Source organism: Rhinichthys klamathensis, unplaced genomic scaffold (genome assembly GCF_029890125.1).
Source record: "Rhinichthys klamathensis goyatoka isolate OS25496 unplaced genomic scaffold, OSU_Roscu_1.1 h1tg000545l_1, whole genome shotgun sequence".
Classification (NCBI taxonomy): Eukaryota; Metazoa; Chordata; class Actinopteri; order Cypriniformes; family Leuciscidae; genus Rhinichthys; species Rhinichthys klamathensis.
The window spans coordinates 419,977-432,500 of NW_026607017.1; the positions used below are offsets into that span (position 1 = coordinate 419,977).

The window sequence follows — 12,524 nt, forward strand, 5'->3', positions numbered from 1 at the left end:
ACATGACATGCTTGCGGCGCTCTCTGAAAAGGTGAGATGTTTTCATCTCGTCGCGGCATAGAAAAACGAGCGCGCTGCAGCCTGCACCACTTGCGTATGGCAAGCAAAAGTATTCATAAACGCCTGGTCAGTCAAAAGCTGACCCGTCAAAAGCAAGCGGGACGCGCGATTTGTCATAAAAGCGCGCGTTCTAAACGTGCACTTTGTGGTCACGGAAAACGCGCGTCAGAATCTCGTGGTTTTTGCATAAAAAAAATAATAAAAAATAACGTATGAAACCTTATTGTAAAGTGTTACCAGAATTACAACTGGAAAATTTGCGAGATGTGTCTCGAACGAAGCGATTAGGGGTCTGTCCGAGGTGCTGAAATAAAAAAAACAGTGAACGTGAAACCGAGAGTTGTTTTTCTTTTCTTGTTACAAAAACACTTCGGATGCATAAACACCTGCAGACAGAAACAATCTCATTTAAATAGCAGATCACACGTCCAGGACGCACGTTTTGATGCAAAAACCGCGTGTTTCTGACGCGTGTTTTCCGTGACCACCCCAGATAGCAAAAAATATCGGCACGGCTTCTTTTTGCCGCCGGCCCCAAACTGTCGGCTATAGGTGCGCCCCGCTGGCGGAGATGAAACGTTTGCCGCCGAATACGTCACTCCCATTTCTTGCGAGATGCCGCCGGCGAACAGCCGCCGGGCCGCCGACTTCATTCTCTCTGGCGGTTGCCGCCGTCTAAATGAACCGCGGCCGGCTGGCGGCAAGCTGCTTTGAAATCGACCAGCCATGTCATTGGCATGAGTGGAACTGACAGCATTTTAACTTTCACATTTAAAGCGATTATAATTATTATGTGAATTATATCAAATTTTGTTGTTGTTGTTGCTCCAAAGTCATTAGGGTTTATAACAGATTTGACTCGGTCTGATTCCATGATAAGGTTTAGGAAAATACATTTAAATTACGTTGAAACTCTGAAGCGATTCAGTGATAGGCCTATGTAAAATATATAGAATTATTTTATTCACTTAAGGTGACAATTCTTTACATTTCTTTGATTTATGCACAATTGAGATGCACAAATAGTCCAAAAAGAATTCCTTTTGTAAAACTTACTTGGCAATAAATATCTTTCTGATTCTGATTAGGTTTTAAAATAAATATTTCATTCATGGTATGAACAATTTAGCAGAATAAATGGATGAAGTTAGACTTTTCACCAATGCCTGAAATCAGTGAACAGTGAAAGACATCTGCAACTTGGCCAAAAGCTTGGGTATGCTTTAGATTTTTTTTTATTAATTTGCAACCATGGTAATATTTATAATAAACATGAAAATCCCTGTTTTGACCTGAAAGATAAAGTGAAATATTTAGAAATATTTTGTCTCTCTGTCACCCCAGGAAATTTCGTTTATGTCTTTCATTTTTTTACAAGCTCGATTTTTTTATTTATTTTACCTTTTACAGGTAAGGGATTAATTTGCAATTGCGAGTTTTGCAATCTGTACAAATGTTTAAGAAAGTATTAAAGCACAAACAGAGAAGTACCTCCACCGGCCGAGAGGGGCAGTACCTAAAAAACGGAAGCAGATTTACCAACACAACAGTGGCCACTCGTCACACGATTTCAGTATTTGGAGAGGATATCCTATCTAGTCATTGACTACGATCTTTAAAGTAAGTACATTTTTCCTTTTTGTGTAACGCAATATTATGTTCATTTTTTACATTTTTAGTTCATCTTTTTCAAATATGTTCTTGCCTTACTAGTCAAGCTAGTAAGTTAGCCTTGTTTACAAAGTTTTCGTCATGTTTCTGACATAGCTAACGTTAGTTAGGCTAACGTTACTTAGTTTCTTCCGGGCGTTAGTTTTTTCCTTTTCTTCTTTTAACTATATTTACGTATGTTTATGCAAGTGTGAGTACTACAGTATGTGGTTTAAGATAGTATTGGTCAGTCGAATAATTAACTAACTTACGTAACCAAATCCTGAAGGACAATTCTCCCGCCCACGTGGGAATGGTAACGTTAGCAAAATCTTTACGACAAGAAAGACTGATCAGTATAACTTGTGTTGTTTTCTAACTAAACATAATGATGTTTTCTTTGATTCGACAACCATGCTGCTAGTCTAGATTAACTTACAGTGTTAGCTAACACATGCTGCTTCGCCTTTTTTACTCACTGAATTCAAGCATGTTCGACATGTTGAAATGTATCTAGCTACAGTAGATCGCCAAAGCTTCATCTAGAAAGAAAGCTTTACATCTAGAAAGTTTAACTTTTGGTGTTTTCTTACAAAAATAACGATTTATGTATATGTATATATATATATATATATATATATATATATATATATATATATATATATATATATATATATATATATATATGATTGTGTTTGTCTGAACATGGTTTTCTGTCGATCCACTTGTGAAAATGACTCGTTTTTTGAAGGGGTGAGCATTTTAATGTTATTGATTTTGCCTGGAAATTAATCAAAAAGTATACTTTATGCAAAATGTTCTTCTATTTTAGATGGTTCACATTGTTCAGTTTATCAACGAGGAGGATCTGCCATTTGCAGTGGTTCCGCAAGAGTGGCTCAGCGAGAGCATGTGCCATTGGCCCCCATTTAACCTCAGCAAAAAGACGAAGGCAACAATTTAGCCATCCTCTGCACACCTCCACACAGCACCTGGGAGAAACATCATTTTAAGTTCATGAAGGGAGCAGGTAAATGGGTCTGACTTGTGTATTTGATTTTCCTGTATTTCATCTGTGTAATTTATTTTCTGTTTATTGTGGATAACTGACTCTTTCATTCATTATTCCCTACTCTAGAATCTTGGAAGTCTCAAGAAAAAAAACTCTAGAAAGATGCATCGATTCCAGAAAACCAGGAAAATGCTGAACTGGTATGTAAAATCTATTGCTGTGATGCTGGATTTGTGATCCTGCCACTAAACTATACCATTTGCTAGATTTTCAAATTTCTGTTTCCTCTTTCTCGCAACCAGGTTTCTCCCCAGTAATCCAGACTCCACTTCACAGAGCCAAGAGTTTGAGTACAAGTAAGTGATGTTATTTGTGAAGTTTTTTTTGTCTTGGAAACTATTGCTTCTATTTGAAGTCGGCATGAACCGGAAGTTACAAACGACTTTTCTCCAGTGTTGTGACGTATTTAAAAGTGAAACGGTATATTGAACGGAGGGCAGGGTTTTACTCTAGCGCTCCTGTTCTCCATCTCTGCTCATAGCACGGTTTGAGGGGAGTTGCCACGCCCTCGCGCCATAGCACATGACCGGAAGAGAAGAGAAGTCGTTTCGAGGGGGGAGGTAAGGGTAACGTATTTGATTAAAGATTATAAGGCTACATGAATTTTAAAAGAATAATGAAGTGCACAGATAAATCATTTATAATAAACACTACAATATTACATATAAAAATACGAATTGTAAAATCTTACTTCAAGAGCAGGTGAAGCAAGTTAAACAAACAATGTTGAAGACGTTTGCTTGCACTGAGCAATTAGGTACAACTTGCAAACAGCACCTGTGGTTGTAGGTTTAATTCCCACTGGGGCTACCTGTACATGTAGTAGACCTAGATATAAAGTAAAATTTAAGATTGTATACTGCATATATTACAGTCTAAATCCTTAGCCTTTCACATTTTTTATTTATTTATGAGAAGCTTCAGAGAAATGTAATTTGTAACACTTTTTTGGATTTTCAGCTTGGTGTAGAGGATAAAGCATGTTTTAGAGACATGTTCCTGAAGACCATTGTTCAAAGTAAGTTGGATATTTTTTTTAGATTTAAGTAGATGTGTATGTCCTGTTGTCCTCATGCAATTCAAATTAAATGACAGATCTGTATTTTCTATATTAGCCATCCGGAAGGACCCGGCAACCCAGGATGCACTGATGAGGCGGTCCAGGTTAACGTTACGCGTTACCTGAAAGGAGCATCTGACCGTGAAGGCAGAAAAAGGCGCCGCACAGCTGAGAGGGACCCACAGCCGACCACTTAAAACTAGACTGACTACTGACACCCCAGAATCACTGACAACTGGAATCCTTTCTTTATCTTGCAGTCAGTAGAATCAAGACCCCTAAAGAAGTCAGAAGTGTCAGACTACACTCACTCACTGTGGAAATTACTTTCTTTTTTTCTTTTTCAAATAAAGCTTGTAAATCCTTGTGCCACAGGTCAGCATTGCCGTTACAATGGCCTGTTCTACTCCAGAGCTTTACTATAAATTACTACCACTTATCATATTGTTAGAAATGGCTTGTAAATGTAGTTATACTTTTATTTATTTGGTATCTTGCACATTATTTGGTATCAAATATCCTCTTTACTTGTCATAATGTTTACTGGTAATTTTTTACCCTAGACCTGTCCTTTTTATATGAACACTTATTGTAAGTGTTGTAATTTGCTTGTAAGGCTGTTTAACCAAAATTGAATTGGAAACCTGCATGTTAGTATATTGATTTATTTATTTTTCTGTTATCTTTCAGTTATCTGAAACATCTTGTTTAAATGACAGTTACTGTACTTTGAAATGTGGAATAAAAATGCCAATTGTAAATTTGTCTGGTTTGAGCAATCATTATTCTTGATAAACTGCATGCTATAAATAAAAAATATATATATATAGCCAGAATAAGCGGCGGCAGAGCGCTCGAAAACAGCGTTTGCCTCCGGCGGGCCGCGGAAGGACGGCCTTCAATATAAAGGCGGCGGAACGGCGGTTGGCCCGCGGGCCGGCCGCTTAACGAAGGCGGTAGGAAGGCGGCTGCCGCTTTTAAAAAGCGGCTGCCGCCGGCGGTGCGCCGTCCAACGTGTTTGCGATGTCGCCATTCTGACGCTTCTACTGCCGCCGGAGAGCCGACGGTGGTCCGCCGACTCATTGCTATCTGGGACAAAGCGCACATTAAGAACGCACGCTTTTAATGCAAATCGTGCGTCCCTTGGCTGTCGAAACGCACGCGTTTGACGAGTCAATCAGACGCCTGACCACGTTCTTTCCATTATGAATGGAAATAACATTTGTAACATCTGTAGGCCTACATTTGAAATAACAAACTTGAGCGCGCAAAAGACGCGATATGTGAACGGGCCCTTAGTCTTTGTCTTTCCAAGACATGGTGTTCATGTGAACAATGAGCCTCGTCGCCTCTCCTTGCAAGGGTTTCAAAGTCTGGACAAAATACAGTACAGTGAAATGACATAACTGCCAGATTCAAACTGTGCGTTCGCGCGTTGGCTGGCGCTGAGCCAGAGATGGACGCGCTCAGCGCTTGTCGTATATCATATAAAGTGTTCGGCGGGTCGTATATGGCCAAACTTAATTCATCAATATTATTAAAATTAATTGTTTTTATGAATCTGATTGGGTGGGCCACCTGTCAATCTGGGTGGGCACGTGCCCACCCAGGCCCGCCCATAAATCCGCGCCTGGTAAGTAATCATTTTACACGGGATAGTTTTATAAACTTTCGTCGGAGATAACTGTCTGGGATTCACTGATAATCCGCTGTTACTGGTGAATGGGGCCGAACCGACTCCCGCCTCAGCCTTCATCCTCCCGTCGCGCCGACAACTGGTGCCATCATCGGCAGTGCGTGCCCACCGTGCGAGCATCCATTCCGGCTGTAGAGTTGAGTGTGGCGAGTCGACGACGGCAGTTTTCCCGCGAGTGGTTTCAGCGCAGCCAGTGGACACGCCCCCAGCGTTTGAGAGCAGAGATTACTGCTCATTTTTTCAAGATTTTGATAGCTTATTTTATGTACTTGCTGGCTTTTTTTATCATTCAAATTTGGCTGGGTGGCTAATAACACATTTTTCTGTGGTGTGACAAACTCAAAACACATACTTAATTTTGACTTTACAGGGACTTTAAAGACTGTAAAAAAACAAAAGTTAGAATACATATATCAATGGGGTCCATAGGGGAGGAGTTCCAGTGGTCCAAGTTACCATTTTTTTGTACATTTTTTGGTGTTTATTTGAGTTTGTATGCACTATACATCATCTAATCATGACAATCCTCATATCCAACATGACATCATGACTTTGCGTAAACATACACGCCACTTTCAATTCAAGTGGCGTGTTATCTATACGCATTTTGAGCTATCCGCGTGTATGTCCACGCCGAAATCTTTTGCGTGTATGTCTACGCCATTGAATGTCCGAGTGATTCCGCGTGTATGTGTACGCCGTTAAATGTCCGAGCGAAACGAAGCAAAATCTATATCTACATCTGTGGAGCGATATTTCTTTTCCTAGGATGGTAGGAGAAGACTCATAAATGGTATTAACCCCAGTGACGGGTAGGTTTAGGGACGGGGTTGGGGTAGGTCATATATTTATATATACATTATACAGTAATATAACGTTTAGTCAAAGGCGTTGATAAACACGCTGAAAAGCGATTATGCGTGTTGATAGCACGCCAAAAATGGAAATACGAATTGGCGTGTCATACATACGCCATTTCATGAGATCAGTCTGTCATATCTATCAATTCCTCATGCAAAGACGAAGAGAAAATGGGGTAGATTGTGTCTGTAGGATGTATTGTTCAGATTCTATGTAGATTTTAAGTTTTCATTTTCCGCAGCCGAAATTCAAGCACGGACACTAAAGATGATACAAAAAATCACATATGGGACAATAATTGGCGTGGGGAACATCAAAATTCCTTTTCTAGACACCTTAAGGATTACAAAAAACTAGGTTAAAAAAATATATCTTTCGGTGCAGGTGAACCCCCCCTTCCTACCCTACTAGTGAGATATACACGGTGTGGCGTGTGAGCGTGTGAACTGGTTGAATTGCGTGTGTCTCACGGCCAATGCGTGAGACTTGAGAACCCTGGTTTAGATATTCGTACTGGGAAAAAAAGACAAAAATACTGAGGAGAAAACATGACCTGCACTTGTTTTTTAGTGTGTGTGACTGTCTGTGAATCAGTTTTAAGACAGAAACTTGACAGGGAAAATTGCATAAAAAGTGTTTTATTATCATTATTAATATAATTATGAATCACATCCACCCAATGAAAAATGAACCAGAGACATCCAACAAAAACACAGAAAATAAACATCACGGGAGGGTTAGAAGAGAGCGAAATACTGTCGCACGAGCTCTCTCTCTCTCTCTCTCTCTCTCTCTCACACACACACACACACACACACACACAGAGACGATCTGCTATTGGTTTGATTATTGCTCCCTAACGTTCTCTTCTCAGGCCACATCAGGGTTCAGGCGCACCTCGTGAACTCTGACCCCTGCCTCTGGAATGTCACATGACACAGACTCTGGTCACATGTTTTGTTCTGGAAGGTCAAGTGTTTGATGTCTGTTCTATTGCTGATCTCCCACGGAAGCCCGTTTACACCACAACAGAATCAGAATTATGACATTACAACTCATAACAAAAGATAAAAATGTCATAATTATGACTTTTTAATTCAGCACTTTAACTCGATTGAGTATGTACATTTCCACTAGGTGTCAATTTAGACCAGTCAGTTTCAGCATTTCAAATCAATTGCAATTGTCATAATTATGACAGTCATAGTATGACTTGGTCAATTTCGACACACATATAAATTTCGTCTTAGTATGTCAATTTAGACTTTTTGATATAATTATGAAGTCAAGTCAGTTTTGACTTTTTAAGTCAGTGTAAATTTCGACTTAGTATGCCAATTTTGACTTAAAAGTCATAATTATGACCCAAGTTGAAATATGATATACTAAGTTGAAATTATGTAGAAATTGACGTTAAATCGAAACTGACAAAAAGTTGAAATTGACAAAGTTGTAATTCACGTTAAATCGAAATTGACAAAGTTGACATTGACAAAGATGAAATCGACATATAATTATGACTTAAGTCAATTTCACCTGTATTTCTACACAATTTCAATTTAGTATTTTATATTTCAACTTAAGTCAAAATTTACAAATGTCGTAATTATGACTTAAGGCAATTCCGACTAAGTCAATTATGACATAGGTCAAAATTTTATAAACATAATTATGACTTTAAGCCATTTTCAACTTCATAGCAATTTCATCTTAGTATGTAATAATCTAGACTTGTCAATTTCTACATAATATTTTGTTATATTTTATTATAAGTATATTACAATTTCAACTTTATAACCCCAGTTCCAGATGTGGTGTGAATGCGCTTCCGCACGGACCCGCCGGAGACGCGAGAGCAGCAGTGATGAACAGACGGAGGAAAAGAGGACGAGCGACAGAAAGACAGCGAGAGCGAGAGTGTGTTGTGTTGGTCTGAGTCTCAGATCTTCAGAGTCCACTGTTTGATGCAGGCGTCGTGAGACGTCGTGACGAGTGTGTTGGCGTTCAGCCAGGCCAGACCACTGACGTGATGCAGCCGATGGGTGTCTGCAAACACACACACACACACACACACACACACACACACACACACACACAAGGGTCATTCCCTGAAGTCCATCTCAGTGGCTACGTTTACATGCAACCAAATGTCTAAAGTCAACTAAGGTCTAATGATGTAGAAATAGCGTAATGTAGAATTAGCGCAATGTAGAAATAGCGTAATGATGCAGAAATAGCGCAATGACATAGAAATAGCGCAATGTAGAAATAGCGCAATGACATAGAAATAGCGCAATGTAGAAATAGCGCAATGACAGAAATAGCGTAACGATGTAGAAATAGCGCAATGTAGAAATAGCGCAATGTAGAAATAGCGCAATGTAGAAATAGCGCAATGTAGAAATAGCGCAATGTAGAAATAGCGCAATGTAGAAATAGCGCAATGTAGAAATAGCGCAATGTAGAAATAGCGCAATGATGTAGAAATAGCGTAATGATGTAGAAATAGCGTAATGATGTAAAAATAGCGTAATGATGTAGAAATAGCGTAATGATGTAGAAATAGCGCAATGATGTAGAAATGATGTAGAAATAACGCAATGTAGAAATAGCGCAAATGATGTAGAAATAGCGTAATGATGTAGAAATAGCGTAATGACGTAGAAATGATGTAGAAATAACGCAATGTAGAAATAACGCAATGATGAAGAAATAGCGTAATGATGTAGAAATAGCGTAATGACGTAGAAATGTAGAAATAGCGTAATGATGTAGAAATAGCGTAACGACGTAGAAATAGCGCAATGACGTAGAAATAGCGTAATGACGTAGAAATAGCGTGATGTACAAATAGCGTAACGACGTAGAAATAGCGTAATGACGTAGAAATAGCGTAATGTACAAATAGCGTAACGACGTAGAAATAGCGTAATGACGTAGAAATAGCGTAATGATGTAGAAATAGCGCAATGATGTACAAATAGCGTAACGACGTAGAAATAGCGTAATGACGTAGAAATAGCGTAATGATGTACAAATAGCGTAACGACGTAGAAATAGCGTAACGACGTAGAAATAGCGTAATGATGTAGAAATAGCGCAATGATGTAGAAATATCGTAATGTAGAAATAGCGCAATGTAGAAATAGCGTAATAACATAGAAATAGCGTAATGATGTAGAAATAGCGTAATGACGTAGAAATAGCGTAATGATGTAGAAATAGCGTAATGATGTAGAAATAGCGCAATGATGTAGAAATAGCGCAATGATGTAGAAATGATGTAGAAATAACGCAATGTAGAAATAGCGCAATGATGTAGAAATAGCGTAATGATGTAGAAATAGCGTAATGACGTAGAAATGATGTAGAAATAACGCAATGTAGAAATAGCGTAATGATGTAGAAATGGCGTATTGAACAGTCCTTCCACAAAAACGCAGAGTTTTTTTGTGATTGTTGCGGGCAAAAATCCTTGATTACGCGGACCGTTTTCTTTAAAAATGCGATGGAATATGCGGGATATTTATGCAATTTTTTGCGATGAAATTGCGGGAACTTGCAAAAATTGCGGGAACTTGCAAAAACTGACGTTTGATGAAAAAGAGAAAAAAAAGTGATTCCCCCAACACCCTGTTCTCACTAGGCTACTACCTTAATGTAAAGAGCTATTTCTTATTACTCCTATGATAAGCAAGCACTACATCACAGAAAGTGCTGGAAATATTTAATTTCTCATCTTGTTTTATTTCAGACTGTAACGAGTGGAAATAAGGTGTGGCCCCTTTAAGAGCTGCGCGCTCCCTGTTGAACTGTCTGCAGTAACGTTATTATATTGTATGTGCGCCTCAAACACCCCATGTGTGCGGGTTATTTCTGTTTGATGCTACTTCTTTTATCTTATTTTGTTAATTAAGTAACGCTGTGGACGGTAGAACGTGTGACAGACAGTTACGAGTTCGATTGTGGAATAAAGTGCGAGTTGCCTCCGTGAGTCTGTCTGGCCTCTGCAATAACTCCAGCTGTGAGCTATCCCTATTTTTCTTCCCGACACAACGCTTTACAAGACCTTAATAAACACATCAAACTTACAAAACATTGCTGAGTCAAACAAGTTCTGTAGCTTTACTAGAGGAATATGCTACAACTTCAGTAAAAATGAATAAATGAAATATTTAAAAATAAAGTGTGCTCCTGTTTTACAGCTTTTCAATGATGTTCACGTCGCGTAATTACGTCACTTCATAACGTCCCCTGAAGCAAACGCAACATTTTCCAACTTTCTGCTAAGATATATGTGACTTTTTTGCGAAAAAAATGCGGGGATTATGAAATCATGCAAGCCCCGGATATTTTGCGCGGAAATCAGCAAATTATGCGGCGAAATTGCGGAGTATTTGAAAAAATGCGACCCCCGCATAAATATGCGGACTTTGGCTGATTATGCATTGAATTCAGCGATCGCATAATCGCGTTTTTCTGGAGGGACTGATTGAAGATTCTTTATACAGTATGTATAATGTACACACTGCGCTGCATGAATGAGGAGGCGGAGAGTACCTGGGAGCTTGATCCTCTTGTCGGGGTCGCTGACGGTCCACACGTACACCATCATGTCCATCCCGCCCGTGGCCAAGTGCTCGTTATCAGGGGACCAGGACACACACACCACCTTCGCATGGTGGCCGTAGAACTCGCTCTTCTCCTGCAACACACACAGCTTACACTCACACCAGTGAGCTGAAGACGGACCCTCGAGCGCCCAGCACAGCAGCGACACACAGCTCCACAGTGGACACAAGTGTGTGTCTCAGAAAAAAGTAAAACGTGTGTGTGTGAGTTAGTGTGTGTGTGTGTGTGTGTGTGTGTGTGTGTGTGAGTGAGTGAGCGTGTGTGAGAGAGGAGTGTACAGTGTATCCGTCGCTGATGTGCTTGTTTTTATTACATTGTGAGGACTAGCCAATGGTCCCCACAAGGGAAATTGATTAATGAACATACTTAATGATGTTTTTTAGAACATGTAAAAGAGCAGAAAGTCTTCTGTGTTGGGTAGGTTTAGGGGTAGGGTTAGTGTGTGTGTGTGTGTGTGATGGGTAGGTTTAGGGGTCGGGTTAGTGTAAGGGGACAGAATATAGTACAGTATAAAAACCATTACGTCTATGGAGAGTCCCCACAAAGATGGTGGACCAGACGTGTGTGTGTGTGTGTGTGTGTGAGAGAGGAGTGTACCGTGTATCCGTCGCAGATGTGTGTGTGTGTGTGTGTGTGTGTATGTGTCTATGTATGTGTGTGTGTGTGTGTGTGTGAGAGGAGTGTACCGTGTATCCGTCGCAGATGTGTGTGTGTGTGTGTGTGTGTGTGTGTGTGTGTGTGTGTGTGTGAGAGAGGAGTGTACCGTGTATCCGTCGCAGATGTGTGTGTGTGTGTGTGTGTGTGTGTGTGTGAGAGGAGTGTATCGTGTATCCGTCGCAGATGTGTGTGTGTGTGTGTGTGTGTGTGTGTGTATGTGTCTATGTATGTGTGTGTGTGAGAGGAGTGTACCGTGTATCCGTCGCAGATGTGTGTGAGAGAGGAGTGTACCGTGTATCCGTCGCAGATGTGTGTGTGTGTGTGTGTGTGTGTGTGAGAGGAGTGTACCGTGTATCCGTCGCAGATGTGTGTGTGTGTGTGTGTGTGTGTATGTGTCTATGTATGTGTGTGTGTGTGTGTGTGTGTGTGTGTGTGTGTGTGTGTGTGTGTGAGAGGAGTGTACCGTGTATCCGTCGCAGATGTGTGTGTGTGTGTGTGTGTGTGTGTGTGTGTGTGAGAGAGGAGTGTACCGTGTATCCGTCTGCGACGGTGAAGACAGTGACGACCTTCTTCTCATCCGTCACGGCCAGGAACGCCCCGTCCTTCGAGTAGCACATGTCCGTCACGGGCCCCTGGACCTCCAGCACCTTCCCATCATGCTTCAGGGTGTTTCCCTGGACAGAGTACAGGCGCACCTTCCCGTCCTGCACACACACACACACACACACACCATCAGAACTCGCCCGATCTGACCCGGCTCAGCACAGCGCTCTAGGGTTGGGAGTCGGAAACACATTCCAATTCTGGACTCGAATCCTGCTATGAATGTAGAGTGT

At 40.6% G+C, this 12,524-nt stretch overlaps 1 protein-coding gene and 2 long non-coding RNA genes across 9 annotated transcripts in view; 2 read left to right on the forward strand and 1 right to left on the reverse strand.

The window, feature by feature from the left end:
• Window positions 1-2,560: 2,560 nt before the first annotated feature.
• On the forward strand, window positions 2,561-3,287 carry LOC130073431 (uncharacterized). Its single transcript, XR_008804356.1, has 3 exons — window positions 2,561-2,740; window positions 2,849-2,922; window positions 3,025-3,287. It is a non-coding gene; the product is annotated as an uncharacterized LOC130073431 (long non-coding RNA).
• A 4,714-nt stretch (window positions 3,288-8,001) lies between these two features.
• The window catches only part of wdr1 (WD repeat domain 1), a 40,585-nt gene continuing 36,062 nt past the window's right edge, over window positions 8,002-12,524 (reverse strand). For both annotated transcript variants that reach the window (XM_056238808.1, XM_056238809.1), the window contains exons 13-15: window positions 12,219-12,392; window positions 10,960-11,104; window positions 8,002-8,445 (exon numbers count right to left, since the gene is read on the reverse strand). In XM_056238808.1, the coding sequence (XP_056094783.1) occupies window positions 8,339-8,445; window positions 10,960-11,104; window positions 12,219-12,392 (426 nt within the window). In that variant the 3' untranslated portion in view covers window positions 8,002-8,338. The remainder of the gene's footprint in view (window positions 8,446-10,959; window positions 11,105-12,218; window positions 12,393-12,524) is intronic.
• LOC130073429 (uncharacterized) lies at window positions 11,261-12,225 on the forward strand. Of its 6 annotated transcripts, none has more exons than XR_008804351.1 (5): window positions 11,261-11,327; window positions 11,590-11,672; window positions 11,713-11,901; window positions 11,957-12,080; window positions 12,147-12,225. It is a non-coding gene; the product is annotated as an uncharacterized LOC130073429 (long non-coding RNA). The 6 variants fall into 6 exon arrangements; XR_008804352.1 differs by having other exon boundaries at window positions 11,713-11,893; XR_008804348.1 differs by having other exon boundaries at window positions 11,713-11,887.